Genomic DNA, 26,985 nt, shown 5'->3' with positions numbered 1-26,985 from the left:
AAAAATACTGAAATGCAGTTTAGTGAACTGAAAGTGGAACAAGCAATCCAAAGTCATACGTTACAAAGCAGAGGTGGACCGAGACCTAACCATAATGCAGCTTGACCCAGTGCTTGCTGGAATGCCAGATGTAAGTATGTATAGAGATTGAGTATAAGGCATGTGTACCACAATGGCTTTGTCATGAGACCTCGAGAAGAAGGTATAAGCACTGTGCCTCTAATTTTAGACACCCACTTAGATGCTTAAGTGAAGGTGGTTGTCTCAACGTATGTCTTCTCCAGGCAGTGAAGGAACAAATCAGCCTTCTTGATTAAATACCTGAGCTGACTTTACCCAGCCTTGCTGCTGATTTCCTGGATTTAAGTCTAGGATTTGCAACACCTGCTTGCTAAACAATTACAATTATTAAGAGCAGCATGAGATGTTACTGGGGAATGTTTTATAGCTTTCCTTCCATTCAGTGGGGCCAAGATTCATGTCAAAGTGGTCAAAAGATTTTTTTTTTTTAATCTCATTTCCAAGAGTGGAGAAGCCCTTGGATGTCTTGCACTATGCAAATTTTGTATTTTATTTCAGTTCTTCAGTTCAGTGGTTGATTTTTCTACTATTAGATGTTTGCTGCTATTTACTGCAGAGCATAACAAGCTGTATAAATCAAGTAGTCATGTTTTAAAGAATCACAAACCCATGAGGAGTTTAATTTGTCCCTGAAGAAAGAATCAGCCACTGGGTTGATGGTTTGTGAGTGGAGTAGTTAGTAGTTCATTGGTAACCATTAAGCAACTTGAAAATAAATATCTGTCCTCTGAGAGTAACCTGAGCTCTTCTGCTGCAAGGAGGAAGAAGAAAAAAAGCATAGGGTAGCAGCAGGATCAAAATGCCATTTAAATTGAATGTTGGCACTGGAGAGTTAGACTAGCCTCTTGCAGCAAAGTATAATAGATATGTATCTATGCTATGTCTTTCAAAAGCATTTGAGATGCCAATTTTACTGAACATGAATCAATGTAAATTTATTTGTGAAAAGTGACCTGTTAAAAAGTACAAAGCAATACAATTTTTGGCAGCATTTTTTTTTAAATAGAAGGAGGAAGTACTTCAATAAGCCATTAAGAATGAATTGGAACTTAATGTTGAAGGGCATGTGAAACTTTTGTCAGCTTGCACCAAATAGAGTAATTGATAATTTAAGTCATATGCAAGCTACTGCATGCTTAACTCTACGCTGACAACCTTGATGATTTCGGTCAGAAGCTCTGTACAACCAGCAGCCTTGTGAACTTCCCCACAGCCCATGTTCTTCAGGGACTTTCTCCGACCTTAGTCATTCTTGGTCCATTTGTTCTTTATGTCCTTTGCTGAGATACCAAAATGATGATTGCCTGAGATATAATAGTCCATTTACTGGAGGGGAAAAACACTGAAGCTAGTTGGAAGCTGGATAATTTTGAATAATAACAAACTCTCATTGTCGGTAGCCTGAGACAGAATGTGCAATAAGTCTAGTCTGAGCTAAGGGCTCCACTGCCCTTTAACTCTGTCTCCTCAAGGGTTATAAACCTTGGAATGCAGCTGAGATAACTGGTTAATTACATTTTAAAGAAATGACTTAGAGGAATAATAATGGAAGAAATGTGTGATTTTGTATGTAAGTGATCTACTGTAAGGCTTGTGTTTGGAGAATCTTGCTGTTATTTAATAAATCTGCTGCTGCCCAAAAAAAGGACTTTATCTTGAAGCCAACAGGAAAACTTGCCCAGAGCAAGTTCTATGCCCTCCACATCTCAGCATTTTCACTATGCAAATTTTTTCTGTTACTGTGTGTGTGAGAGAAGTTCCCCACTGATCAAATTGCCTCCCTTTCCCCTGCCTTCTACAATACTTGAGAATAAATAACTGAGGGAGAAGTTACCTGTGCAGACTGTATTTACAGATTTTTCGAAGATTTTGCTTAGGGCTGTGAAACACCACACTGAATTTAACCATAGTCATTGGTTGCAGTTATAGAGTTAAAAGAAATATTTGAAGATTAGAGTACAGGAAGGTAGCAAAAATCTGTGCTACTTTTCTTGCTTTGATGTGATTCAGTGATTGAATCGGGTGATTTCTGAGAATAAGAATAATCTCAAAAATTTATTTGTAAACAATGTAAACTTTGCAGTGTTATCTGTATCTTGTGTTTCTCTGTTCAGCTCAGTTTGAAATCTTTTTTCCATGTGGCCAAGAGTTCTAAATCAATCTGTTAATTAATAGCATACTATAATATATGCTTAGAAATTTAGTGTATTTCTCAACTTGTGAGTATGTAATATCAAGACAAAAGATTACAAAATGATGGCATTATGGAAATACAGGAAGTCCTTAAACTGCTTGCAGAATAGATATAAATCCTTTATGCATTTCTTGATGTTGAAAAGAATTATTTTTAAATACAATGATTTGTATTCAGAGCTACTATTTTTCTTCTTTTTATTACTTTTAACCATCTCAAATATTTTTAAGCTTTTCTTTCAGTGTATTACTATGAATGAGTTCATAGCAGGAAAAATATATGTTGCAGAGAAAGAGCTCAGTGTGTTATTTACATACCTGTTCTTCAAGGATATGTTTAATTTTTTAAATTATCACTGTCAAGATGATGTTTACCTGAGGTCAGAGCTAATTTTTTCATAGATTACATACTAGCATGCACAGTAGTTTTCTACAAGTGAGTTATGTAGATGGATTATCTAAGCACTATTTGTTAGAGTTCCTCAGACTGTTTTCTGTCAGTCATTAAGAGCACTTGGTAATGGAATGCTATAACCTAATTCAATATGCTTTTCTATCCACTTGAAAAGTAGTGAATTGCCTAGATATCACATGGTAATTTCTTAAGCAATTTACTGTACTCCTTTCTAAAAACATTCCAGTGTATTAGAGTGTCAGTTGTACTCGCTGTATTTCCAGTTCTGTTGAACTTTAATTGATAAGAAAAAGCCTAATAGGTACAATGATAAAATAATGTTTTGACATTTTCAGCCTTGTGCAAGTCGTTACTGATATTTTCTAAAAACCCTCAAAAATTATGAGAGAAAATCATTTCCACATTGTGTTTTGGAAGCTTAATTTTAGAATTTCTTTTCCGAATTCTTTTGGAGTTTCTTTTACTTTTGGAATTACAATGTTAAGTTTGCTTAGAAAAGAATATAGGTGTTACAGTAAGCCTATCTGCAAAACAGTAAATCTTTTTGTATTTTCAGAAAAAAGCCAAAGGCCAGCTTCTGTTTGAACAGATCATGTATCATCTGGACCTTATAGAAAGTGACTACTTTGGATTAAGGTTTATGGATTCCGCACAAGTGGCGGTGAGTAACAGAACTTTTTGAGTGTTGCTGGAAAGAAGAGTAAGATCTTAATATTGACAAAAATGCTACAAGAAAACCACCTTTCTTGGATTGTTTTGTGTAGTAGCTCTGTGGTGTGTTAGTTTGTTTAACACTCCACTGCAAACACACTCTAACATACCACAATGCTGTTGTCCCTTGCTTTCATGCCTTTCAGTTGTTATTCCTGTCAGACCTTCTGTTTGCTTGGCCCTTCATGCTGTGACAGTGTGGAGAAGGTTTTCCTTTGCCAGTGCGTGGTGCCATCAGCATTTTCGTTAGCAAAAATCATCTTGTTAATGTTTTCTGGGGAAATAATCTTAGCAAGAAGGGTGTACATCTGATTTGCGCTGATCTGTAGTGACTCAGACCTGCAACTAGAAACTGTTGGGAGGATATAGATGTGTTTATATGTATCATGATTTGAATGGAGAGTTTTTTTAAGTGCAAGTTTGTAAAAATATCTCTGCTTTTGAAAACAAAGGAGTGAGTTGTTTTTTTTCATCTGCGGTGCCCAGCTTTATATAGATGCTCCTTGTGGTTGAGTACTTAATTCTGCCCACAAGGAAAGATGTATGTTTTCTTCATGCTGTTTTTAGTTTCTTCTTTTGTTTTGAAGTGGAATGTTGTACTTAGTCTTTATATGCATAAAAAAAAAAATTGTTGGACAAGGAGTAATTTCCATCTCTCTCCTGCATTCCTGTAACTTAAACCTGTATTTGCCTATCCTAACTCACCTAGGTAGAAATATATCTGGGTTTTCATACTGTGTATGTCAAACTTAGGTTAGATGTAGGCCCAGTTGTCTCTGTGTTTCAAGTCCATTTCAGAACCGTCTCGTGATTAGGATGGCAAAGACAGTTGCTGCTGAGCTAAATACCTGAACTGTCCGAGATCGGTGTACAAAATGTAGGCAATGGCATTTATTGTTTGACTTCTGTGAGGGTGTATGTCTGAAACGGAAACAAACAAGCAAAAATAGGAACCAGTATAAACCACTTGATCAGAGTTAAGTTTTGTGTTTAGCTTATGATTGTAGAGAATGTTCTCTTCTAAGAAAATAATTTGATCATTTGTCATCTGAAGCAAATTTCATGATTAGCAGGAGTAGCTGCTGGCAGACTGCAGTCCCTAGCAGTAAAAACTTTGTTAAACCTCTTTCAGAAAAAAAGATTGAAAGAGAAGGAAAATACCTTTATGCTAAGTGAGAGATATCATTTAGAACTTGCTATCAAGAGAAATTAAAAAAGGTCAAAAAGAAGCCATCATGGATAACCAGCAGTGTAAGGAAAGTTACTGGAAGGAAGAGGACATCCTTCTGCATCAGTTGATCAGTCCGAATGGAGACAATAGAAGGGATTATAAACCTTGGCATGTGACATGGAAAACACAGCAAGGCTGCCCCAGCCGAAGGCATTACAACTAAAAGGCTGCATACCGTGGGGGAGTGTTCAGTTTTCATGCTTCTTTTGAGGCATCTACTTTTGGCCACTGTAATATCTTCAGTCAAATGTACTCACTACCACCAGTTTTTGTTTTCCTGTTACGTTCCTTTATTTCTTGCCTGCCTGCCTGCTGTGATGGCATCATGATTGGGTATAGGTTGCCTCAGCAGCGTAACTGTGTGGGAGAATAAGGTTGGGTATATGCAGCAAAGGTACAGTTGAGGAACAGCATAAATACTTACTCTAGAAATCTTAGTAATGTGTTATAAAAATGATCGAAGTTTCCCTTTAATAATCCAGTGATTTCAAAGAAAATCTGATTTCCATCCCCTTATCTTTAACAGCCAGTTGTCATGTTGCCATAGGTCATTTGTGTTCTTAATACACCTAGACCAGGCTATCAAATACCATTTTGGGGGTGTGGAGGTGCTGAGGTACCCACTGGGTGTTTAGGTACCCTGACGTCGGTTCTGCTGTGTGACTTCTCAAGTGTTTCTGTGTGCCTTTAAGGTCTGTAAGAACTTGCAGATAAAACTACCAGTATGGTAAACTTTTTCCTCTTGCTATTTTGTTATCAAATAATGTTGGTTCATTTGAAATGGGGAAATATGTATGAATCTTTTCCATCTTAGCAATGGTTCGTGGCTTACTAGCCCAGCAAATTGTTACTTCCAGTCCAGACTTTTGAGTACTTGATCCTGTGTAATTTACCAGGTACAAGCAATTTCTAACTTAGTTGTTTTCTTTTCTTAACTGTATGTGACCGAAAGGAGGCAAGGTAGAGGTGATGGTCTGTTTAAAATAAGTATTTATGATGCATTCTACATAACAAAGCAGTCAGGATTGCATTTTGCAAGGACAGATCAACCCAACAGTTGGAAATAATTGCTTTAAGAAATGAAGAACTAGGGGGATGGTAGCCTTTCTTGCAAAGTGAAGCTGGCAGATTCTTGTAGAAACTCAATCTGCAGCTGGAAACAAAGGCACATGCTAACCAAGTTATTTGTCAAAGATTATTCAGGAGGTCTGTTAAATAAACAGCAGAAGAATCCAGTCGTGTAACGTGAATAAGTCTTCTGTCTCTGGAGATAATCATTTCTGCTCTTCAGTTTAAATATATTACCTCACTAGCCACTTGCACCTGAAGATTTAAAAACAGGACAAAAACCCCTGTGCCCCAAATCCCTAATGTGCAGTTAAATAAAAAATTGAGAAATTCCCACTTGCTTTAACCACAAATTAATTTTCAGTAAGTCTGTTTTAAACACCTGGAGCATACCTTTTCAAATATGCATGTATGACTTTTTTTTCTTTTTTTCTTTTTTCAGTTCCTTAAGTGATTAGTAGATAGAAGTTCAAGTTTTTGATGCAGTCAGGGAAAAAAAAATCCAGATAATACAAACTCTTCCTGACAATTTGCATTTTAGGATTCAAATGCTGAGTTCTTTAAAGAAGCTCTTGAAGCATTTTGTGAAGTGGGAGAATTGCCATTTTTCATGTGACTTCTGTGTTCAATTTTAGTCTGGTGGTTTGGAATGGATTTTTGAAAGAGGCAAGAGGTGGCAGAAGAAGGTTTTTGCAATATTGTCTGCAGTATATCAGGCTTAATCTAAATCCTACGGAAGTCAAGAGACAGGCTACTGTTAATTTGAGTAGCTTTGAACCAGGCTGACAATGAGCAGTGCAGCATGCCCAGTCGTATGAAAGATGAAGATTGGTAACTTGTTAGGCTATTTAGTTTCCCCTTACCAGTGCTGTAAAGATGGTGTTTCTAATAAGGAGCACTGAAAACTTAACAGGGACAAATTTCTAATTCCAATGTACAATACGCAGGCATCAGCTACTAGATTTTGTTATGGAACTGTAGAATGTGTTACTTTGTTACTCTAGCAATTATTTGGCCTACTGTAGTGCTTAATACTGAAAATGATTTGTATAACATTACACTAAATATAGAGCCTGTAGTTCCGCAAAGTATTTGACCAGTGTTAGCCTCACCACCTTTATATAAATAAATAAATAAAGTTACCCTCCTTTTTTGAAATGTTACTGATTTTTCTTTCTGAAGAAGCAAACTGATTTAGTAGTGACTTCCAGTACTCTATGTAGTATGCTGTTTTCATTGCTCGTTGTTTAGCAAACCTTATCTATGAATTTCCGCAGTGGACTGTGTGTTGAACAAACTCTCATCAAAATGTAAACTTGAAGGATCACTTTTGCCAGGTCTGCTTGAATTCCATTTTAATCACTTGGAATAACTCTCAAGGCTCCTGACGACTGTGTGTGTCCATGCGTGTATTGTTTGTTTCTTCCTTCCCCTCCATTCGAAAGCAGTTCTTGCACACACATACGCGCCTCCTTGCCGTTCAAACTGAGCTCCTCAAACTGAGGCGGCGGGGCTGAGAGCAGGGCAGAGCAAAGCGCTATCAGTGCCTGTCTCGGGCCTCTCAGCTGCTGCCACTGGAATGTGGAGGAGATGCGGGAAGACAGGCTGGAGATGAACCAGATGTGCACAGTCAGTCTCAAAGCCTATAAATGGCTCTCGTCTTACTCGGCATACCAGGCTCTTCTGTGTCTAAATCACCTGCAAGCCTCAAAATGGATAGTTTTTATATTTTCATGGTGAAGGAAGGTGAAAGTAAATGGTTTCTTACAGCAAATGAGTTTATGGAATAAGAAAATGATACAACCTCTCTTTTTGAAGTTGCTTGCTTAAATCTGTTTCACTGGCAGTGTAAGAAAAGTTGCCATAAACATTTGCTTCATTTCTCCTTAAATTTCCTACTTTATTCTAAAAATAAATAAATATTGCATGAATTTGAAATAGCTTTCTTTAACTGCTGTGCATTAATAGCCAAGAAGAACAAATTTAACTGAGTGTATGGCAACAGTGGATGGTTCAGTTATTCTGATCTACATCTAATTTATCAATCACTGCATATCCTGGCTGTATTACAGGTTGACTTTATACATTCTCTGGAGAAGGCAGGGCTGCTGTGAAAGCAGGAACATGTTTGCACTTGGCGTTGCAACCTGAAAATACCGGTTCTTTCTCATACCCATGTTGTTTCTCTGTCCTCTTTTGGGTCTGCTGTAAACTTTGCAGCACATAGTTTAACAAAAGGAGTGTTGCTAATTGCATAAGTCGTCTGCATTAGTTGCAAGGTGACATTGGGAATGAACCAAAGGAGGTGGCGTTCCTGGGCATCGTGAGCCATCCCAGACACGGTGTGCAAAGGAGCAGTCAAGGCAATTATGTTGAATAGGGTGCCGTGTTTACTGTTTAACTGAGCCACGTCCTTTGGAGGAAGGAGCTGTTTGCACGCTCATGGCACTTTGAAATAGGTCTCTACTGCTAGTTGCACATTAGTTCCAGCTTTAACTTTAATTTCTGCGGTAAACAGTACTGCAGGGTGAGTATGTGCAATTATTTTAGGTAGCATTGGAATATACATGCGGAAGTCTCCCTCAACCTGTCATCTACATCTTATTTTTTACGTGCTTTTGTGTGTAGTATTGCTGAAGTCATTTTTTTGGCTTCAGAGAATCGGTCATGCTGTCCAGTATATAGCTTATAATCAGCATTAGTAGATGAGGCAGAATCTTCTGTTCCCCCATGTGACAACTGCTAGAGTGTCAGCTATGAGTATTTTCTTTGGAGAACCAGGGAGAGCTGACCGTATGCTCAGACATAGAGACAGCTTTGCTGTTACTTATAACTCACATCCTTTAGATCATTCAGCTGTCAAAGGCGGCAATGTTTACTTGGTTGCTGCACCGTGCCTTTTTGTACATCGCGAGCTGAGCTGCGTGGCGGAAAGTCGACTTAGGGTTTATGCCTCTCTGACTCACTGTCACTGACTGACCTACAAATGTGGAATTTGGGTTTTGTTTATTTGGGCTAGATGTGATTTTTAGTAATTAAATTGGTTTGCCGATACATATTTTTCTTTCAAGTGGATGATACTTTCTTGAAGATTGACTTTAAATAATGAGCTGTGTGGATGTTTCTGTTACAGTTGTTCAAAGCTGATATTTTGCATTACAAATTTTGAGTTTAAATATCTACTTCTAAATATCAGGTTATTGTATACTTATTCCTTCAAGGTAACTATCTGAGACCCATTATTGTACACATTAATCCATATTTTTTGAATAACATACTCTGATAAGCACTAAGCTGTGATCTGGGAAAGATTTGTATTAGATTGTTTTAGTGGACTACTTGCTAATCCAGTATGATCTTCACTAGTGAATACATATTTTATTTTTTTCCCCTCTAAAAATACTTTATTGATAATTCAATTAAAATATTTTATTTTTCAGCATTGGTTGGACAACACAAAAAGCATTAAAAAACAGGTTAAAAGTAAGTATCCTTCCCATTTTCTTGGATCTGTTTTTTTTGGATCTGTTAAATTTTTAGACTTTTTAGCATACAGGAGGCCCAGAGAGTTGAAATGCATGGGGGGCGGGGGGGGGAAGAAGTAGTATTCTGAGAGGGATAATGAAGTGACAAAAAACTGGCATGGTGCTGCTGATGGCTTAAAAATCCCTTCCCTCTGTAGCTTGTATTACTCTAGCCTAATGTCCTTAATTAAATGCACTAGAGGCTTGTTAATCATGGTTTAAATGGAGTCAAAGCAACAGAAGATGCTTTGACGTTATAGATGTTTATTCTGTCTGTAGGAAACCTTGTCTTGCAGCCTCCGACCTTTGCTGGCCTGCAGAATGCCCTCACCTATTTGTGTTCGCTCTGCCGAGTCGTTACACGCTTCACAAGGGTTTGTTGTGGCCAGCTAGTTCCAGTGGTGCACGCTTGGGTAATCTCTGACACCAGCTCATTTTGTTTAGCAGCTTCCTTGCTGTCCGTTTTGGAAGCCCTTAGGGGTTTGTGGTTCGATATTAATAAAACAGAAGTTTCAGAAGCACTGACGGAGAGAAAATCCCTCCTGTTTTAAGCAAACATCAGACAGAACCCTGCTTATTTTTAAAGAGCTGTTAATTCATTTTTCTGCTGAATTAACCTTTTACTTTCCAGAAAATAAGATTCTTCCACAGAAGAGTTTATATCCCCCTAAAATATGTCTAAAACTCTGTGGAATAAATTAGCCTAAGTTTTCAATGGTAGGTATTTTCCAGAACTCTGGAAGGGCCTTATATAGACCAACAGTACCCAGGGATTTGGCTGAGCACAGAGCCAAGACCCACGGCTTTCTTGGTGTGATGGTTAGAGCCCTTAAATATAGGGATTAACCTAGATTTGTCTGTTCTTGGCAAGACAAATCAAGTTGATGTGATATGACTGTTAGATTGACTTGTAACATATAAAACTATTGGTGCATGTATTTAAATGTACTTTCACCCTGATGTTTCCCATGCATTTGCCTGTCACAGAGGAATTCTTGCCTTAATATCCCGTGATAGGAAAGAGGCAACTTCAGTCAATTTTTGTGATGTGATTTTGTGTGATAAATAATATGTCTCATCTGGTAGCCCTTACTACTGTCTTCAATGTGTTCTGCTTTGCAGTTGGCCCACCATACTGTCTGCATTTTCGTGTAAAGTTTTACTCATCAGAGCCCAACAATCTACGGGAAGAGCTAACAAGGTAGGAAGGATTTTGTGAGAGATGCACACCCAAATAAGGTCAGGGAAATGTTTCTGTGATATTTAAACAGTCGTGCGGTGGTTAGTGGATTCATTAGAGCTGCTTGCTTACTTATGTTAGTTGGCCGTTTGTAAATGTATCTAATGTAGCTCTCATGAAATAAATGAGATCTAATATCAAGAGATATACATATTGTATTTTTGAGGCACCATTTTTCATTAGGCTACTTTGGTAACTGATCTGAGTAGTTCATACACAACGGACAGTTTTTTACTGAATAGAACAGACATCATGCCTCTTTAGTTTTCATATGTTGTGTTTAATTTAAGCTGTATGTAGTCAACTTATCTCTTTAGTCTGGAAAGTATTGTACTGTAATTTAGGGCTTCTCTCTGGCAAAAATAAATTTGGTTATATTTCCTTACTTCTGCGATCTTTGCAAAGCATATACAGAGGGAAAATATATTATCACTATGTTGAGGTGTGAGTTGACAGCCCTACATGTGTAGGATGATATAAGGTGAACAGTGGTTCCCCTTGAATAAAGTATCTCACAAATCCATTTATAATTCTGCGTTTCATGTTGAACTGAGATATATCTGGGGTGTTTTGAAAGAGAATGCAACTTATCAGTAAGCAGTATCAATCTTTTGTAAAAGGCAGTATTTCTTTACATGGTTGTCACCACTTTTGATGAGGATCCAGTTTAGAGAAGGAATAAATTTGTTCTTTCTCGATAGCTGTAGACACTTCATACCCTCAGCCATTCATAATAAGGAACGTGAGGTGCATTGTTTGTTTAGGGTTTACGTCTGTGTGGATCTTGGGTCTGCACCTTAGCCAAATCCCTAAGAGCTCTACCAGGAGGATTATAGTAGCATTACCGTTTGTAGCCATATGTACCGTGTGCTGCTTCCATGTGATGACCTAAAGTTTTTTTTTATATATATATATATATATATATATATATATATATATATATATGTTTATATTTATTTTTATATATATATATATATACACTATATTTTCTTTACTTCTCTTTTGGTGACCTTGACAGCAAGATGAAAGCTAGAGAATGTTTTACCTCCTGAGTTCTGAATAAACCTTTGATTGTCTTAAAAAAAAAAAAATACATCTGTATCTACCATTGATGAAACATTTTCATCCAGCTTGACTGAGTTCTGCCAATCAGACTTTGCTATACAGGTTTTAGCATGACAGACTTGAGGGCTGTTAAACTCTCTCTGTCTGCTTAGCTAATCCCCCAGAACTGAAAAACAGCAAGGCTCTGTCCTGTCTTGAGCCAGTCTTACACCTCAAGGAAACAGCAAGAAGGGGAGCTCTCTTATGGGTTATAGGGGTCACTAAGAGTGGTTTTGCAAAGGGTCCACATTTTCTTTGTGTGGCAGGACACCTACTTGGATCCTTTTGTCAGCTTCCCCAGATGCAGCTTACTTGCCTTTTCTGTCAGATGCTACCAGTCAGAGGTCATGTAACACAGCTGAGGCACGGGAATTACGCTGGAATTGTTTGCAAATGTTACATGCCTAATAAGCGCAGGCTGGTCACTCCCATTATATAAGTGAAAGCTGTGCTAATTCTGTGGATATCCAGGGTCAGTACCAAATAAATTTATTCCCAGTCTAGAGGCCAGTATTCAAAAAGGCTTTGGATAATGCATGCTTTGACAAAGTGTTCATGGAATCCCTCCTAGCAGCAGGATGAAGGCAAAAGAACAGTTTGCATTTAGCAGTTTCACTCAGCATCCACCCTTCTTGTAACAATAATACATACAGATTGCAAAGTGAGGAGTATGAATGTAAAGGAGGAGCCTTGCAGAGACATAAAAATTATGATTTACTAGGATGCTAAAGTATACCCTGAGATCAGATGGGTTATACTTTTTTCTGAAAAGCTCTTGAAGAAAGCCAGTTCTTGGACATCACTGTTGCATGTGTTTACTCATCATCTAGTAATGTAGTCCTCTAGGCCAGTGGCTGAGAACAAGCTAGCAGAACTCAGCTATCACTGACTAGAAGGAATAACACAGAGCAGGTTAATGTCCAATAAAGCCGCTATATTTGTACGATGTGCTAACATAGGGAATGGAGCCATGTCTCGGAATTTGAAAAACAGGCTTCACCACAAAGATGAAGTCGCTATCGTCATTGTCCCTTAACCAGTCTATATCAGGCTACTAAACAGAGCTATAATTGGATCATGAAGTTGGCTTACAGCATCAGGAACCTCCAGGCACTCATTTCCAGAAGGCATTGCTCATCTGTTTGTTGGCTCAAAGGAGTACTAAACCAGTTTCATAGCAGAGAAACCAATCAAGGTCTGTTAGTTGTCTTTTCAGTCTCTTCCCGTTGTCATAAGTGTTACTGGAATCAAGGATACTACCCCCTGAGGACGCTTCCAGAACTTTGTTGTATTGTCTATTTTATAACCATTTCATATCCACGTGTGTGAGTATGAGGAGATATGTGGAACAATCTGAAGGAGCATCACAGTTGAAATAGAAGCATTGCCTTGGCTTCGTGTGTAAGGCTTCTGTTCATCTGTAGCGGAATTCATATTGGTCACCATAGCTGAAGTCAACCTTTTCAGCTGATGGGACTACTTTTATTGTTAAGGGAAAACTATATACCATGTAGGGCAAGAGGGCTACTCTTTGTGGATGTTAGATTAAAAGAATTGGCCTTTCTTGCCACAAGGATAAGTGCTTTTTATCCAATATGTGTCCAGTTTCTAAGTGAGAGTAGTAAATAAGCAGGGCTGCGAAGGGAAGTTGGCTGTGAAGAGTAAATGACTTGGTAAGGCTGCAACCTTGCAGCCTTTTTTCTTTCTTTTTTTTTTTAATCACTTTGCAGTCAGTTTTCTGGGTTAGATTTTAATTAAGCAATCCATATTATGAAATACTATTTTTGAGGGATTATAAATATTCAGTCTCTTGTAAGATGGATCTGTCTGAAGAAAATGCAAGTCTGTTCTGTGTATGCCCAACTGGGATCAGGAGGGAGAATGACAGAGGCTTATTTAGGTCTTTAAGTTTCAGTTAGGTTTATTCCTTTTATTTAGCACTATAGTTCAAATTGTGGTGACTTACTGCTTTGAGTTTACTTCATTTAAAACGTGTAAGGTTTACTGACTCGATTGATAAAGTCTTGAAAGATCACTGCAATTTCTTCAGTCTTGAAAACCTCTATAAAGAAAAAAATCTGTTTGTTTGTTTTTGGTCAGGCTATAATTTCCTTCTGTTTGCTGAGTGAACTATTAATCAATGACTTTTCTCATTTACTCCTGCAGGTATTTATTTGTTCTGCAGCTAAAACTGGATATTCTCAGTGGAAAGTAAGTATTGTTCATAATAGCATTAAACGACCTTTTGGACAATTACAGTGTGTTTAACCAAGGGTTTATTAAGCTGTTGTAGTCATATAACTATTACCTTTTGGCCAAGTAATTTTATTTTTTTTCCCCGGGAATATTACTTCTGTATATGTATGTAGCAGCAGAGGATTGCCTAAATAATGTAGTACTTAATCTCTTGTTAATTTGCTGAAAATCTGCTATTCCTTTTGCATTTTCTCATCCCAATCATTTATACTTTCTCGCTGCTAGGTATTTGAGTTTTGTCTGCTAAATAGCCTCTGTCAGCTAAGGTTTTAACAAGATGTTTCTCTTATGGCAGATTGGAATGTCCATTTGACACAGCCGTCCAATTGGCAGCTTATAACATGCAAGGTGAGTAGTTACAAGTGTGAAAGGATGAAGTTTCTTATTTTTGGTAGACTCTCATTACCTCTTCTAGTCTGTCATTGCTGTATTCAAAAAAAGGTTTCTGTCCAGATGTTAGTTATCCAAGGTGAAACACACCTCCTCTTACTTTCAGTTCTGTTGATAGCGTATGTGGAAAATTATTTGATTTTTTGGGACGCAGAGCAAGAAGATTCTGAATATTAACAATACTGTGCTAAAATTTGTTTTCAGATGCTTTTATGCAAACTTCTCCACTTTCACACAAGCCATAAAATGTGTAGTCTTGAATTACTTTGAGATAGGAACGTGATTTACCTTCTGTTTTCTTCATGCCATGTGTTTTCATGTGTTTTCAGCAAATTTTAGAAGCATACTTATGTTCCATGTCATGCTTGTCTTTGAGGTGGTATGCTTGAATTGCATTTGTTGCCATTTTAGATCCTCCTACAACCAAAAGAGGTGATGTGCTATTTTTTTCTCAGCTGTACACTATTACATTTGAGTCATCTGAGACTCTTACTAATGACTTTCGATTCGGGTGTCAACAGTTTGAGAGCTGTGTTCTAGGCTTGTATAGGTTGAGCATCACTGATCTTCATGGCTAGTGTCTTCTGTCGTTTGAGGGGTGTGATCTGAACAATCATTCAGTTTGCTGTGGTTTTGAGCAGAGGAACTTGCAAAAAAAGAGAGGAGAGGCTTGAAGTTTTAGAGGAGTCTGCTAGAGAAGGCTTTGGAGTCCTTTGTGGATGGTATGGCCATGTGGGCTTGTTCTACCTGGTTTATTAGTATACAAAAGAATCCCAGAGCCTCTACAGTAAAGTTATCATATGGTCCTCTTTGAAGGAAAGGGGTTTGGGTATGTGCTGTACATTTGTGCTGTGCAGATTCTCTATGCAATGTTCATCTTATAAACCTGTGTGACGTTGTACTTGCTTTTCGGGAGTTATATATCAAGACTAAGTCACTGAAATTCTTGCTCTTTCAATTATTTTCCAAAGCACATTTTATTCTTAAGACAGGAACAGTGTTGAACTGTTAATGGCCTGATCATATGTAGAGAAACCTGCTTTGTTTTTTCCCACTCTTCTGTTTGGGGAGGGAAAAAAAATATATTCTGTGGTTAGAAGTATTAGCATTGTTAGAGTCCCAAGATGGAAGCATTCAGTGCGTCAGTTTTTAGAAAAACAAAGTGATCCAATTAGGCCATAAATACATTGCTTTTTGTGCTGTTTTTTTTCTTTCCTCTTTCTACAGTGAAGCCCTTACCAGGGTTTTAATCTTACTGTCTGACAGCTGTGTACTTTTTATTTAAATCAGCTGGATCCTAAGCTGGCTTTGACAGCATTCCTTTCAACAGAGGCAGGCGTTTTAGTGGGAGTAAATTAGTATAGAACTACAGACTTCCTCTGTCAGCTTTAAAATAATAATAAAAAAAAAAAAAGCAGGGAGTTGCTGTAAAAGACTATTACTCCGCTTGCCATGTACAGAAATCCAGGAAATGTGTTGGTTTTATACCTTCAGAATACTTCGTGTATTTATTTGACTTCTGCAGATCTTTTCAAAGGTCTTTCTTTTTTCCCTTCACAAGTGTATGCATTTTTTTTCAAACAGAAAAATTATTGGCTTGTGTTGGATACCCAAGTTCCAGGTATTCCTGATTTTTGGATATAAGCTGAACATCAAGAAGCCACCAGAAAACATTGGGTGGAGCAAATGCGTAGTGTCTCTGAAAATCAGGATGTTTTTATATAGGTTTGTAGCTGTAGGTTTCAGCATTTCAGGCGCACATTGGTCTTGCTGGACTGGTTAGCATCTGTGGAAAATGGAGGTTGTGCTTTTGAAGTGGCACAGATAAGTGGGACAAATAATTTTATGAAAAATACTAAAACTGTTTGCTTTTTTCAAATTTAATGTGTTTTTAATAAAAGGCAAAATTGCATTCAGTAACTTTTATCAACTGGTGTCTTAGTAGAGACTACAGTGATAAAAATGTTTCAAAACTTTCTGAAAGAAAAAAGATGAGTTTCAAGGATGTTGATCATTTTAACCAACATATCAGCAGCCCTTTGTAAAAAATTAATGCGAAGGTTTTGTATAGTCATTAAGACCACTCTTCCAGTGTCTGCAATTTCCCTTTTAAAAAAGGTGAAACTGCAGATACAGGGAGGGCTGAAGGAAGAGGAGGAACAGCAAAATTCAATCTTTTAAATCAACCAGCAAAGCTCTCAAAAGTTCTTGTTAATGTTTTATTGGGAACGTTGCTTGACATGGCTTTTCCTTTTATAGCTGAACTCGGAGACTATGATCCTGCTGAACATGTCCCTGAACTGGTGTCTGAGTTCAGGTTTGTACCCACTCAGACTGAAGAGATGGAGCTAGCCATTTTTGAGAAGTGGAAGGAATGCAGGTACTAGATTTTGCAATATGCTTTAGCCAAGTGTTTGCACAATTTTTTCTATGAAGAGAATTATTAAAAAGATACTGCTGAATCTTATTCCATGATTATTAGATTAGTAACTCTAATGTGGTTCCGTCATATTTTGTAAGAGTACATAATGTGAAAATCTAAGTTTTCCAGAGGCCCAAATAAAATGATGGGGTTTCATTACCTTGAAACGCAGTAATTTTTGAAGCAGTGGCTTTTGGATTGCAACTTACAAAAGTGACCTTGAGGTTTGTGAATGTGAAAACAAGAGTCAGCAGTGTTTAAATTTTTCACACACTCTCAGGCATTTCTTTTTTCCTCTTTCTTTACATGCCAGTGTTTCCTTTGTATGCTTTCTCAGGCATCTACTTAACTGCAAACAATTTATTTCAGGGGGCAAACACCAGCGCAGGCTGAAACTAACTACTTAAACAAAGCTAAATGGCTGGAAATGTATGGTGTAGACATGCACATAGTCAAGGTATGTTTAACCACAGCATGGTGACCTTTGGAAATGATAATGTTAGCTTTATCCAGCATTTCAACATTTGTTTTGCTTTGAAGACAAAAAAAAAAAAAAAAAAAAAAAAAAAATTAGTGAGGCTGTACTCATCTAAACTGTGTAACAAGTGATCTGGCTTTGCATCAGCATTCCACCTGGCAGCACATGCTTCTAGAAGGTGTAACTTTAGTCCGAACATCTGCTCTGTATTAAATACATAATTGATGTGACAATACATACTACAGTTTGTGTTTAGACTGAAAGCTATGTGCAAATCTTAGTAATTAAATTAAAATTGGCTGAACTCCAGTCAGTTACCAGCTGAAAAACTACAGAGAAAAATAGAGCTTCTGTGAAGAAAGAGGTGCGGAGGAGGTCCTTATTACACAGACAACTCAAAATACTTTATTGAATTTTGCACTATATTTAGTTTTCCCGAAGGGCTGCAAACTAGAAAAACCCATTGCATGAGATCATTGAATGGAGAAATGTTTATGAGAGTTTTGTTGCACTAAAAAAGCAGATACATCTTTAATTGGAACAATAAACTACATTAATCACTGGAATAATTTGGATAGAGGGTCAGGCGTGGAAATGAACATAATATTTCTTCTGTGACAATTCAATTAGGCAAGGGATGGCAACGATTACAGCCTTGGACTAACCCCTACAGGAGTTCTTGTCTTTGAAGGAGACACCAAGATTGGTTTATTTTTCTGGTAAGCTGTCTGATTAAAACAGATTTTTGTCTTTTTTTTTTTTAACTAGTCAGAAATATCTATGTTTAGGATATGAGACCACCGTGAATACTAACTACCTGCAAAAATATTGTGTAGCCTGTGTTTTCAGTGTCTGAAATATAGTCTTTCTTTTTTAAAAACATTCTTGATTGATCTGTTAATAGGGTTTATATGTGTATAACATGCTAGTGGTAAAAAGACTGAATAACCTTGAGACGTTTTTAATTTTTTGTTTGGAATTTTTCTGTTGAAATTTGCAGTAGGGGTGCTTTGAAAATCAAGTATACACCCAACCAGTAAAATTAAGCTTTTTCATGCATTCAGGGGACGTGGTACACCTTGCTTTTTAAAGAAAGACAAAAGCAATAAAACTTGTGCAGTATTTTCATAATTTTATGTATTATTAAGTACAGTAACCTGTAATTCCTACCCAGTCTTTAAAAACTATATTCACAGAATAAGTAGGCAGATAGTAAAAGAAATTTCATCATATGAAAATTTAATTTAGCTTAGTCCAGGCTAATTTCATAAACTTCTCAGAAAAACATTTACTTGGTAGTAGAAGTGTCATGTATGTGTCCTGTGAATTCAAGAATACAGGAGTCCCTCCACCATCAGTTCTGTTTTTATTTATTTATTTATTTATTGAAGAATTCCTTTTTTCTTTTTTTTATGTTATGTCCACATTGTTCACTTTGGAAACTGTATATGGCTCTGGGATCTAGGTTTTTCTGAAACTGCCATTACAAGAATTGATCTGTGATGAACTGTAAAGAATTTACCTTTCTTTAATAAAAACAGAACTTATTTCAACGTGTCTCTGTCTTTTTGAGCTCAGCCCACAATTTTGTGTGTGTGTGGAAGAGTAGGCAAGCATGGATATTTTGAAGGAATTTACAATTTCAGTTCAAGTAATTACTGTTTTAGTTTTGATAGGTTCGTCTGTTTTGAAGTTGTTGACTTCTTATAAATCTTCTAAGTTTCTAATGAAAGAATCTTAAATGCCAAGGTAAAACATTGGTATCCCTAGTCTAGTCAGGCCCTTATTGCATGAACTTAAGAAAACAAAAGAACAAACAAAAAATTATTTTTGTTACTGAGAGTTGGATTTATTCTCCTTCTTCTGTTCATTTTGCAGGCCAAAAATAACAAGACTTGACTTCAAGAAGAACAAACTCACTTTAGTTGTTGTTGAAGATGACGAACAGGTAAATAACTATCTGGTTAGCTGCATCTCAATCTTGATTGTATGGCACGAATTTACTTAATCTTGATCTCTTTTTTTTTATATTTATGTTTTGAGAATTAACATGACTGTCTTGAAAGATTTTTAGTTGTGGTGTTGGGGGGGGGGAATGAAGGGACTTATATGTGAAATAAATTGGTTCATTTTTTTCTCACCTTTTCTAAAAAAAGGGAATGCCATATTAATTTAATGTGGGCCAAATAATTTTGAAACCCAAACTTGTTTTGATGTGTTGCATGAAAAAAAAGAAAAGGTTAGGTAGCTTAAGTCCCAAACAGTAGAATAAATTCCTTAAACAAATGCCAGACTTGTTCCTAGGGAAAGAAATTGCTCTCAGAGCAATTACAAAACTGAGAGTATAAAAATATGAGTATTGGTAATTTAAGTATATTGATTTGATTTGGAAGTGAGACCGAGAAGCCAGCCTCAGTGAGGAGTACCTTCCTATTATAATAATGTATTTAATTTGTAGTTATTCAGAGGGTTGGCTTGTTAAGTATATGGTCTCTAGCCTTCTCCAGCTTCAAACAATGAAGCAGTTATTCATTAAAGCTTTTGAAAAAGTTGGGAGAGGTTTTCTGCCTAAAATATTTTTGTTTTAGCATATGTTTCATCATCTGTGAGAGCATGGTTTATTTGACTTGCATTTAATTGTAGCTTTGACTTATTCAAGCCCCTTATAAATCTGCAGTGTGTTTTGTGTGCTTTAAGGGAAAGGAGCAGGAGCACACTTTTGTTTTCAGGCTGGATCATCCCAAAGCCTGCAAACACTTGTGGAAGTGTGCAGTAGAACATCACGCCTTCTTCCGGCTCCGAGGTCCTGTCCAAAAGAGCTCAAGTCGATCTGGCTTCATTCGGTTAGGATCCCGGTTCCGATACAGGTCAGTGTCATCTATTGTTTAGCGAATCTCCTCCATTGTTTCTGGAGTGTAATCAGGAAAGAAACTGATATTTGTTCACTCAGGATGTATAGAAGATGAAACTTGCAAACTCATTGAGTTAAGTTATTTAAATTTACTTTTTTAAAAAAAAATATTTGAGTATAATTTCTTCCCTGCATTTTTCTGATTTACCTTTGTGATTCTGATCTGTGCAGAAAATTATACAAGAAAGGTTTCTTGAGGCTTATGTCCCTTATGTAGCATATATAGTATATTTTGTTCTATAGACCATTTGGCCTTTGAAAGCCTGCTCCTTTTTCAATGAACTCTAGAGCACGGTTGATTGTTTTGCACAGTTGGGGACAGAGGCAGGCTTTTGACTGTTGTGTTCCTAACCATTACTGGCGTGATGGTAGTCCTGTAGAAGCTTCAGATAAGGCCTCCGTTCTGTGTCAGTCACTGCATGTATGTGTAACTGACTTCAAGTGGCCTGTAGTCCCAGACTAGTCTGCAAGGTGCTGTCAGATGCTCCACCAGAATTGGGGAGTAGATACCAGCGAGTAACCCCATACACGATGCATACACATAGCTCTTGCCCTCTCCGTTTCCAGCAGCTGCACCATTACCATCTCATCTGCTTCAGAAAGGGTCAGTGTTAACAAGAAATGAGGTGACCATAAGGCTGCTACTGCTTTGGGGGTTGGGTCGGTCTAGACTCCACAAAAAAAGATGATTAGCTGTACCTTTAGAAATGTCATTTGTTGGACAGGCCAAGTAGGCTACTTGTGATCTATTACCTGGTTCATCAGATGAGTTTAAGGAGCTTGAAGGAAGAGTGGAAGTGAGGAGGAAAGAAGAGTGTCAGAAAAGAGGAGGGAATTGGAGAATGGAAACGCTTCATGTTTCCTGTAACCAAAGGACTTGCCACTGCTTTGATGAAATACCTTTCCACCTTTCTCTTGGATTGGAATTGATGCTTTTGGAATAGTAGGAACTACTGTTGCTACCTGGTGTCCCCATTTGGGTCAGTTGAGGTGACCTTAACACTTAGCTTTTGTTATTCTTATCCTTAAAAAATGCATGAAATACTCTGGTACTTAAGAGGACTTTGTCTTCCTGAAGAGTTCCATAAGCCTTCAGGCCTATTGTGTGGGGGTTAGCTTGCTGCAGGGGTCAAGGTTAGTTCCTTTTGGGATTTATGCTGGTTTTAGTCTTCTGCGGATGTCCAAACCATTAGCATTTGTAATGGTTTATATACTTTCTTTGTGGTTAGGGACAAATTACTGCAAGTCCAGAGTTTGTAATGTGCTTTACAGTATTGTCTTTAAAATGTATGATGAAGACTCATTTCATCAGTGTAGGAGAATAGCATGCATTAGGTCAACGGAACAGGTTATGCATAATCAATAGCCATTGGGCTGGCTGTATGCTGCCTTAGCAAAGCAAGGCAGTGACTGTTCCCTGCGCTTTTTTTGGACTACCTTCTGACACCTTCAGCAAAGGGGGTAGTTGGTGTAGTCAGTCTTCAGGGGGAACTTGAGGCATACTCTGCTGCTAAAAATTATTAGTTAGCTGTAATTAGTGATCAATGTGGTTACATTTGCTATATGAAAAAAAAATTAATTTTTAACAAGTCTTTTCTTACAAAACCTTGAAAAAAAAGGTATCCTGACAAAAAAAGGAATCCTGGAGGAGGGAAAAAAGTATTTCCTAGAAATGAGACTCTAGATGACAATGTTTAGCCCTGTTCTAATTTTTACCTTTTCTCTATCACCTATGACATGATAACCTCAAGCTTCAACTTTCCTGTAGGATTATCAACCTCTTGTGAGATGCAGGCATGGTGACCACAGTAATATGTAAAGGGCACATGTGCTTTTTGAGTAATTTAAGGCTTAAGGAGTCACGTCAGCTTTTTCTTTTGGGGAAAACGGGTTGAAGGTTCGGGTGTTTGTAAGATTTCTCTTTTATGTGAAACGCCTTCTGAAGTTTTAACTTTTTGTGGGTTTTGGGGGGGGTTCGTTTTTTTTGTTTTGTTTTGTTTTTTTTGTAATAGAACTGAGATCAGATTATTAAGCCATGAATTCAAAACAGTTAGAAACATGACTTCTTTTGCAGTTGGTGTCTGTATTCCGTCATTAAAAAGTGATTTATTCTACTGTTTTGTACTTTTACTTGACTTGTTAGTGGGAAAACAGAATATCAAACTACCAAGACCAACAAAGCCAGAAGATCTGCATCCTTTGAAAGGAGGCCCAGCAAGAGATACTCAAGACGAACGCTACAAATGAAAGGTAAACTCCTGACTTTGTTGTGCAAAGTGCAATCTACAGTGAGAATGAAGTAATCATGTTCTTTACTGATTCTGTAGACATTTGTCCTCCTCTTTCATTTTGAAAATAAGTTTTCCTTTGATGTAGGAAGTAACTTGTATTTATCAGAAAAAGCTCATGTCCATAGCATGATAGCTTGCCTAACAGCTAAAACACCCATAAATACTGCAAAATGTACGTATGTATAAAGGTAGAAAACTTGATTTAATAACAATAACATTTGAACTTTATGAATCAGATTTGAAACTTTTGGTTTTGAGATTCTCCCATTGTTCTTAGATATTATGTCCTGTCTGTTTTCACACCCTGACAGCATGCGATGCTCACTTTGTCTGTGTTCCCACTCATGCCTACATCAAGAATGACCTCCATGCTTGCTTTTGGATCCTTTCTTAAATCCCACTGTTTGGTTTACTCTTCAAAAAATTTTTTTTTATTCTTCCAATCTAAAATTTTTTTTCCACATCATACATGAGAAGGCTGTTTGTAACTTTGTCCTTTTAGCTGTCTGCTTTTAGGCAGTGCTCACCTGTTTATATTAATAATTTTATTATTTTATACCTAATTGATGGTCTAATTTAAAAATTAAATTTTAATTAATACTTCCCTGCACATTTTTTGCAGCACATGTTGCTAGAATTGAAGAAACAAGGTAAGATGCATTCTAATATATAACTTCCTTTCTTGATGTTTATCATCTATACTTGAACATGTATCTGTGGAAGATTGTAAGATTAGCTAAATGTGGAAGAGCATTAGCTTCTTAAACTCTGAGTTTGATGTGGGTTTGTTTGCTTGCTTGCTTTAAATAGCTCTTACTGTTCAGAGCAAAGCTACTGTGTTGCTGTTACATGGAGGATATTGCCAAACATACATTCTGACAGGCAAAGATGTTTATGGATGCTGGAGTAGTGAGTTTATGGCTAGCTCCAATTTTAGCTGATGAGCTCTTATAGCATAAATGCTGCTAAGTAAAGAGGTCAGATAAAGTATGTGAGGATCTTTTCTTGCTGAGATCTGCCTACTCTGGCTATGTGATTGAAATATGTAATCAAGCAAAGCTCAGAGATGGGGAAAATACTACAAAACAAATATTTAAAATACTTTGCTACTTTAATAATTTTTGGCACTGTACTTGTATTTATTTTTATATATTATTTATTTCTATAAACTTGTCCTGAATTATTCATTACCACCATTAAGAGAGGGAGGGGTTTTTTTGGCTCTCTGTACCTACAGTCTTTGTACATACTGTTGCAATGTAAAATGCTCCCATAAGACTGAATTGTAGAGCTTTCATGCTGTTCCTTAAGGGAAGGTAGAAAAACAGGCTAGAAAGAATTACCTGGTGGCAAAGGAACAGTCACTCAGTTCTGCTTTCTGTCCTTTGTCCTAACTCAAGAACATTGCAATGATTAATGGCAACCAGTTATGAAAGAAAAGTAGATCTTCATACATGTTAAACACCATGAAAGCCCGTAGCCAGGTAAGGAGTGTCAAAACAACATTTTGAAACAACTGGCTGAGTTCAGCCACACATCTATAGCAGCAGGGCTGATTCTTACCTGAAAGGGGGAGTGGGGGAGAATGCTGCAATGTGATGTTGGAGCTGTCTTCATCTTTGTGACCTTATGAGCAAGTCTCTACTGTACTAACTGTTCTTTTTTTAAAATGGAAAAGTTGTCTTCAACATTGGATATCATCACTGTGTTTGCAGATCCTCTGCATGCAGATTGTGATTATGTGTCTGATTAATCAGTGCTCTCTTCATGTTGTGTTGCCTTGCCCTTCTCTGAGTATCATGCTGCTTAAGTTTCTCTTGCCACTCCCAGAATGACCTCATATACAGTTCCTCCCTCTGATAAGAACCCTCTTCTGATGTGTATCGAGGTGTGGCATTGTTATGTTAGTCTCCAGAGCAATCAATGCCATGTCTGAAACTCTACACTCCAGCATTGCCAACTGAAATGCATCATGAAAGATGTGTGTTGATCCATTCTTTTGTATTAACTCAGCACAAAGGAATGCGTTACCCAAAAGGCATTCCTTAATATTTCTGTTAAAGGTGCAATATTCTGCAACCTCCAAACTCTGTCAACATAGAAGGTGCAAAGTTCGGAAAAAGACAAGGAACAGATTGCTTGGTCTTGATATTATAGTATTGAAGTAAAATAATTCTAAAGAATCATTAAAGTAGGTATAGAAATCTATTCGAATTGTCAACTTGTCAAATTGGGTAGCAATTATCTAGGCCATAAGTGAAAAGGGTAATTAGTCACATGAGGTTGGAACCATTTAAAAAAAATAGAAGTCTGAAAAAAGTTGGGTTAGAATCTTCTCTTGAATATTTAGCTTTGCATAAGATTTATAATGCATGCTATTGTGCAGGATGTTAATCTTTCTAAATCTCCCAAACTGAAAATGTAAAATGTGTTTTGGGTAGAATCAAACATCAGCAGGCATAAGAATGTGCCTTAAAAAGAAGAAAAAAGCTCTGTGGAGCTGGCTTTAATTTTTGAATGAGTGCTTTTAAGACTTCAGCAGTTCTCTTCAGTAGAGCATATATGCAAAGGAAAGTCTTGAAATTTTCTGATAAACTTTGTGAAACTTCAGATCATAGGAGTCCTAATGATGCAGCAAACATATCTGCGTCCCATAAGTGAGGTTTTGAAAATGTCACATTGTGTTGGATATTTAACATGCAACTAAAATGATGGCATTTTTGCTTTTAAAGTGCCTCACCTTATTGCTGAATCAAGAAGACTTTCTAAATGTATATGGTCTAGGAGAGGAAGAAAGAAAATCAGAGTTTATAGCTGAGCTTCACCCTGAACAAATCAAAAACTAATCTGGTAGCCTCGGTTACCTAGAATGAGGCAGCTGACCTGAAGTGCAGTTCTTTTTTTTTGTTTGTTTGTTTGTTTTTGTTTTGTTTATTTGGTGGGATAGTAAAATTTTTTTTGGGGGGGGGGGGGATAGTAAAATTCTTTGGAGAGATCTTTGCTAGACCTTGTGTTTCTTTTTGAAGATGTCAGCCTGCAAAAATACTGGTCTTTAAAATATTTTGATTTAAATTCATTTTGTCTTTCAGTATTCCAAACAGTGCCGTTATTAACCAAAATAATGGATCACAACAAGTAAGGCCCGTCTTACTCATTTTAAAGGCAGTTTTCATGTATTTCATCAGATTTGGGTATTTCGTTATTTTTTTCTAAAAACCAGTGACTGACTGTATTAAAAGTTATACAGTTAACTAGTAAATTGTATGCCAAAAATTGGCTGCTAATTTATAGGCATGATAATTGGTTAACTTAGCTGGAGTTAGGAAAATACTTCATGCCTCAATACTACAAAATTATTCTGTATATATTTCTTTGCATGAGAGTTGTTAGTATCTGAAGCACATTAATTCTGTATACCTAATTACATTTTAAACAAAAGGTGGCATAATCCATCAGCTGCCCTGCTGATTTCATGTTACAGTATTTTTTTCTAGTACTCTGAAAAAGAGGACTGCATCTGCAACTTAAAGAATATATTATTAGCAAAATGTAAATTTTTTTTTGAGTTTGAGAATGAAATCATAGATACTGTCCTTTAGCACTTGTGCACAACATGCCTTATTTCACTGAAAACAGACCTTAGTATGAGGTAACAATCTTTCTTCATGAGTAAGAAAATAATTGTGCTTGGAATTTGGAAAGACCTTGATTCCCATTCTGGAGTATTTCAGATGCAAGGTGCAGCAGAACAGGTCACAGATTGACTGCTTAATGTTAAAATAAATCTGATTCTTTTCTCTGCCAATCTCAGCTGGAAGCATGTGGGTAAAATGCTGCTCTGCAGATTCTCTTGCCTTCTATGCAAAATGAGTTGCTTTTTACAAGAGCAGTTATGTTTCAAATGGCAATCTAAAGGTTAGAATTCTAACCCAAAAGTTTCAATAACTATTACAAAGTTACCTATAGAGGGAAAGAATTACTGCATGAATGGAAAAAGGGCACAACAGACCACAGCTTTTTACTCTAATCTTTGAACGGCCCTGGAATCATTATGAATCATGATACAGTGTGCAGTACTGCAGAGGACTGAGCTTAGGCATCTAATAACGTGGAAGTAGTGGTAGAAAGCAGCTTTGTTTTAGCTTTGTAGTTAAGAAAAGTGATGGTATGTTTTGTTACCTGTCATTCTTTCACTGAACTGCGTTTGATAACTTAATTGTTTATGTTCTGTCTCCAAAGAGTTGGAATGCAAAGCCAAACTTACCTGTCCTAACAGCAGTTCCTTCTGCCCCAGTCTTAGTGGAAATAGAAAACCTCCCAAGAAGCCCTGGAGCCAGCCAGCAAGACAAGAAGTGGTACGTTCTGCTTTGTTGCTAAATAAATTTTGCATGCTTATGCATACTCCAAGTGCTTGTTTCTTTATCTGCGCTTAAATAAACTGCCTACCTTGTATCTTTTACATAAATTGACAGCCAAGTTAGTGAGGATTTAGCTGAATTGTTGCTATAAATGTAGTCTGGGGAGGTGAAGACAACATACTTAGTCATCGCCAACCAGAAAAAAAAATTTCTGCAGGGACTGCCAATGATTAAACCACTAACAGCATTTTTAAGTCTTGGAGGGAGCTGGGGCTGTTTTGCCACAGTATTTCTTGTAACTATTTGCTTGGT

General features: G+C 37.1%; 1 protein-coding gene across 3 annotated transcripts in view; it reads left to right on the top strand.

Moving 5' to 3' along the window:
- Positions 1-26,985, top strand: part of EPB41L5 (erythrocyte membrane protein band 4.1 like 5) — a 61,043-nt gene that overhangs the window by 5,462 nt on the left and 28,596 nt on the right. For all 3 annotated transcript variants that reach the window (XM_062578822.1, XM_062578821.1, XM_062578820.1), the window contains exons 3-16: positions 3,246-3,350; positions 9,140-9,182; positions 10,346-10,424; positions 13,734-13,778; positions 14,119-14,171; positions 16,473-16,593; positions 17,005-17,092; positions 17,744-17,832; positions 18,992-19,061; positions 19,811-19,980; positions 22,168-22,274; positions 22,938-22,965; positions 25,405-25,450; positions 26,555-26,670. In XM_062578822.1, the coding sequence (XP_062434806.1) occupies positions 3,246-3,350; positions 9,140-9,182; positions 10,346-10,424; positions 13,734-13,778; positions 14,119-14,171; positions 16,473-16,593; positions 17,005-17,092; positions 17,744-17,832; positions 18,992-19,061; positions 19,811-19,980; positions 22,168-22,274; positions 22,938-22,965; positions 25,405-25,450; positions 26,555-26,670 (1,160 nt within the window). The remainder of the gene's footprint in view (positions 1-3,245; positions 3,351-9,139; positions 9,183-10,345; positions 10,425-13,733; positions 13,779-14,118; positions 14,172-16,472; positions 16,594-17,004; positions 17,093-17,743; positions 17,833-18,991; positions 19,062-19,810; positions 19,981-22,167; positions 22,275-22,937; positions 22,966-25,404; positions 25,451-26,554; positions 26,671-26,985) is intronic.

Source organism: Rhea pennata, chromosome 6 (assembly GCF_028389875.1).
Source record: "Rhea pennata isolate bPtePen1 chromosome 6, bPtePen1.pri, whole genome shotgun sequence".
Classification (NCBI taxonomy): Eukaryota; Metazoa; Chordata; class Aves; order Rheiformes; family Rheidae; genus Rhea; species Rhea pennata.
Note: the sequence above shows the minus strand (reverse complement) of the source record. Positions and strands in the feature narration are given on the sequence as shown.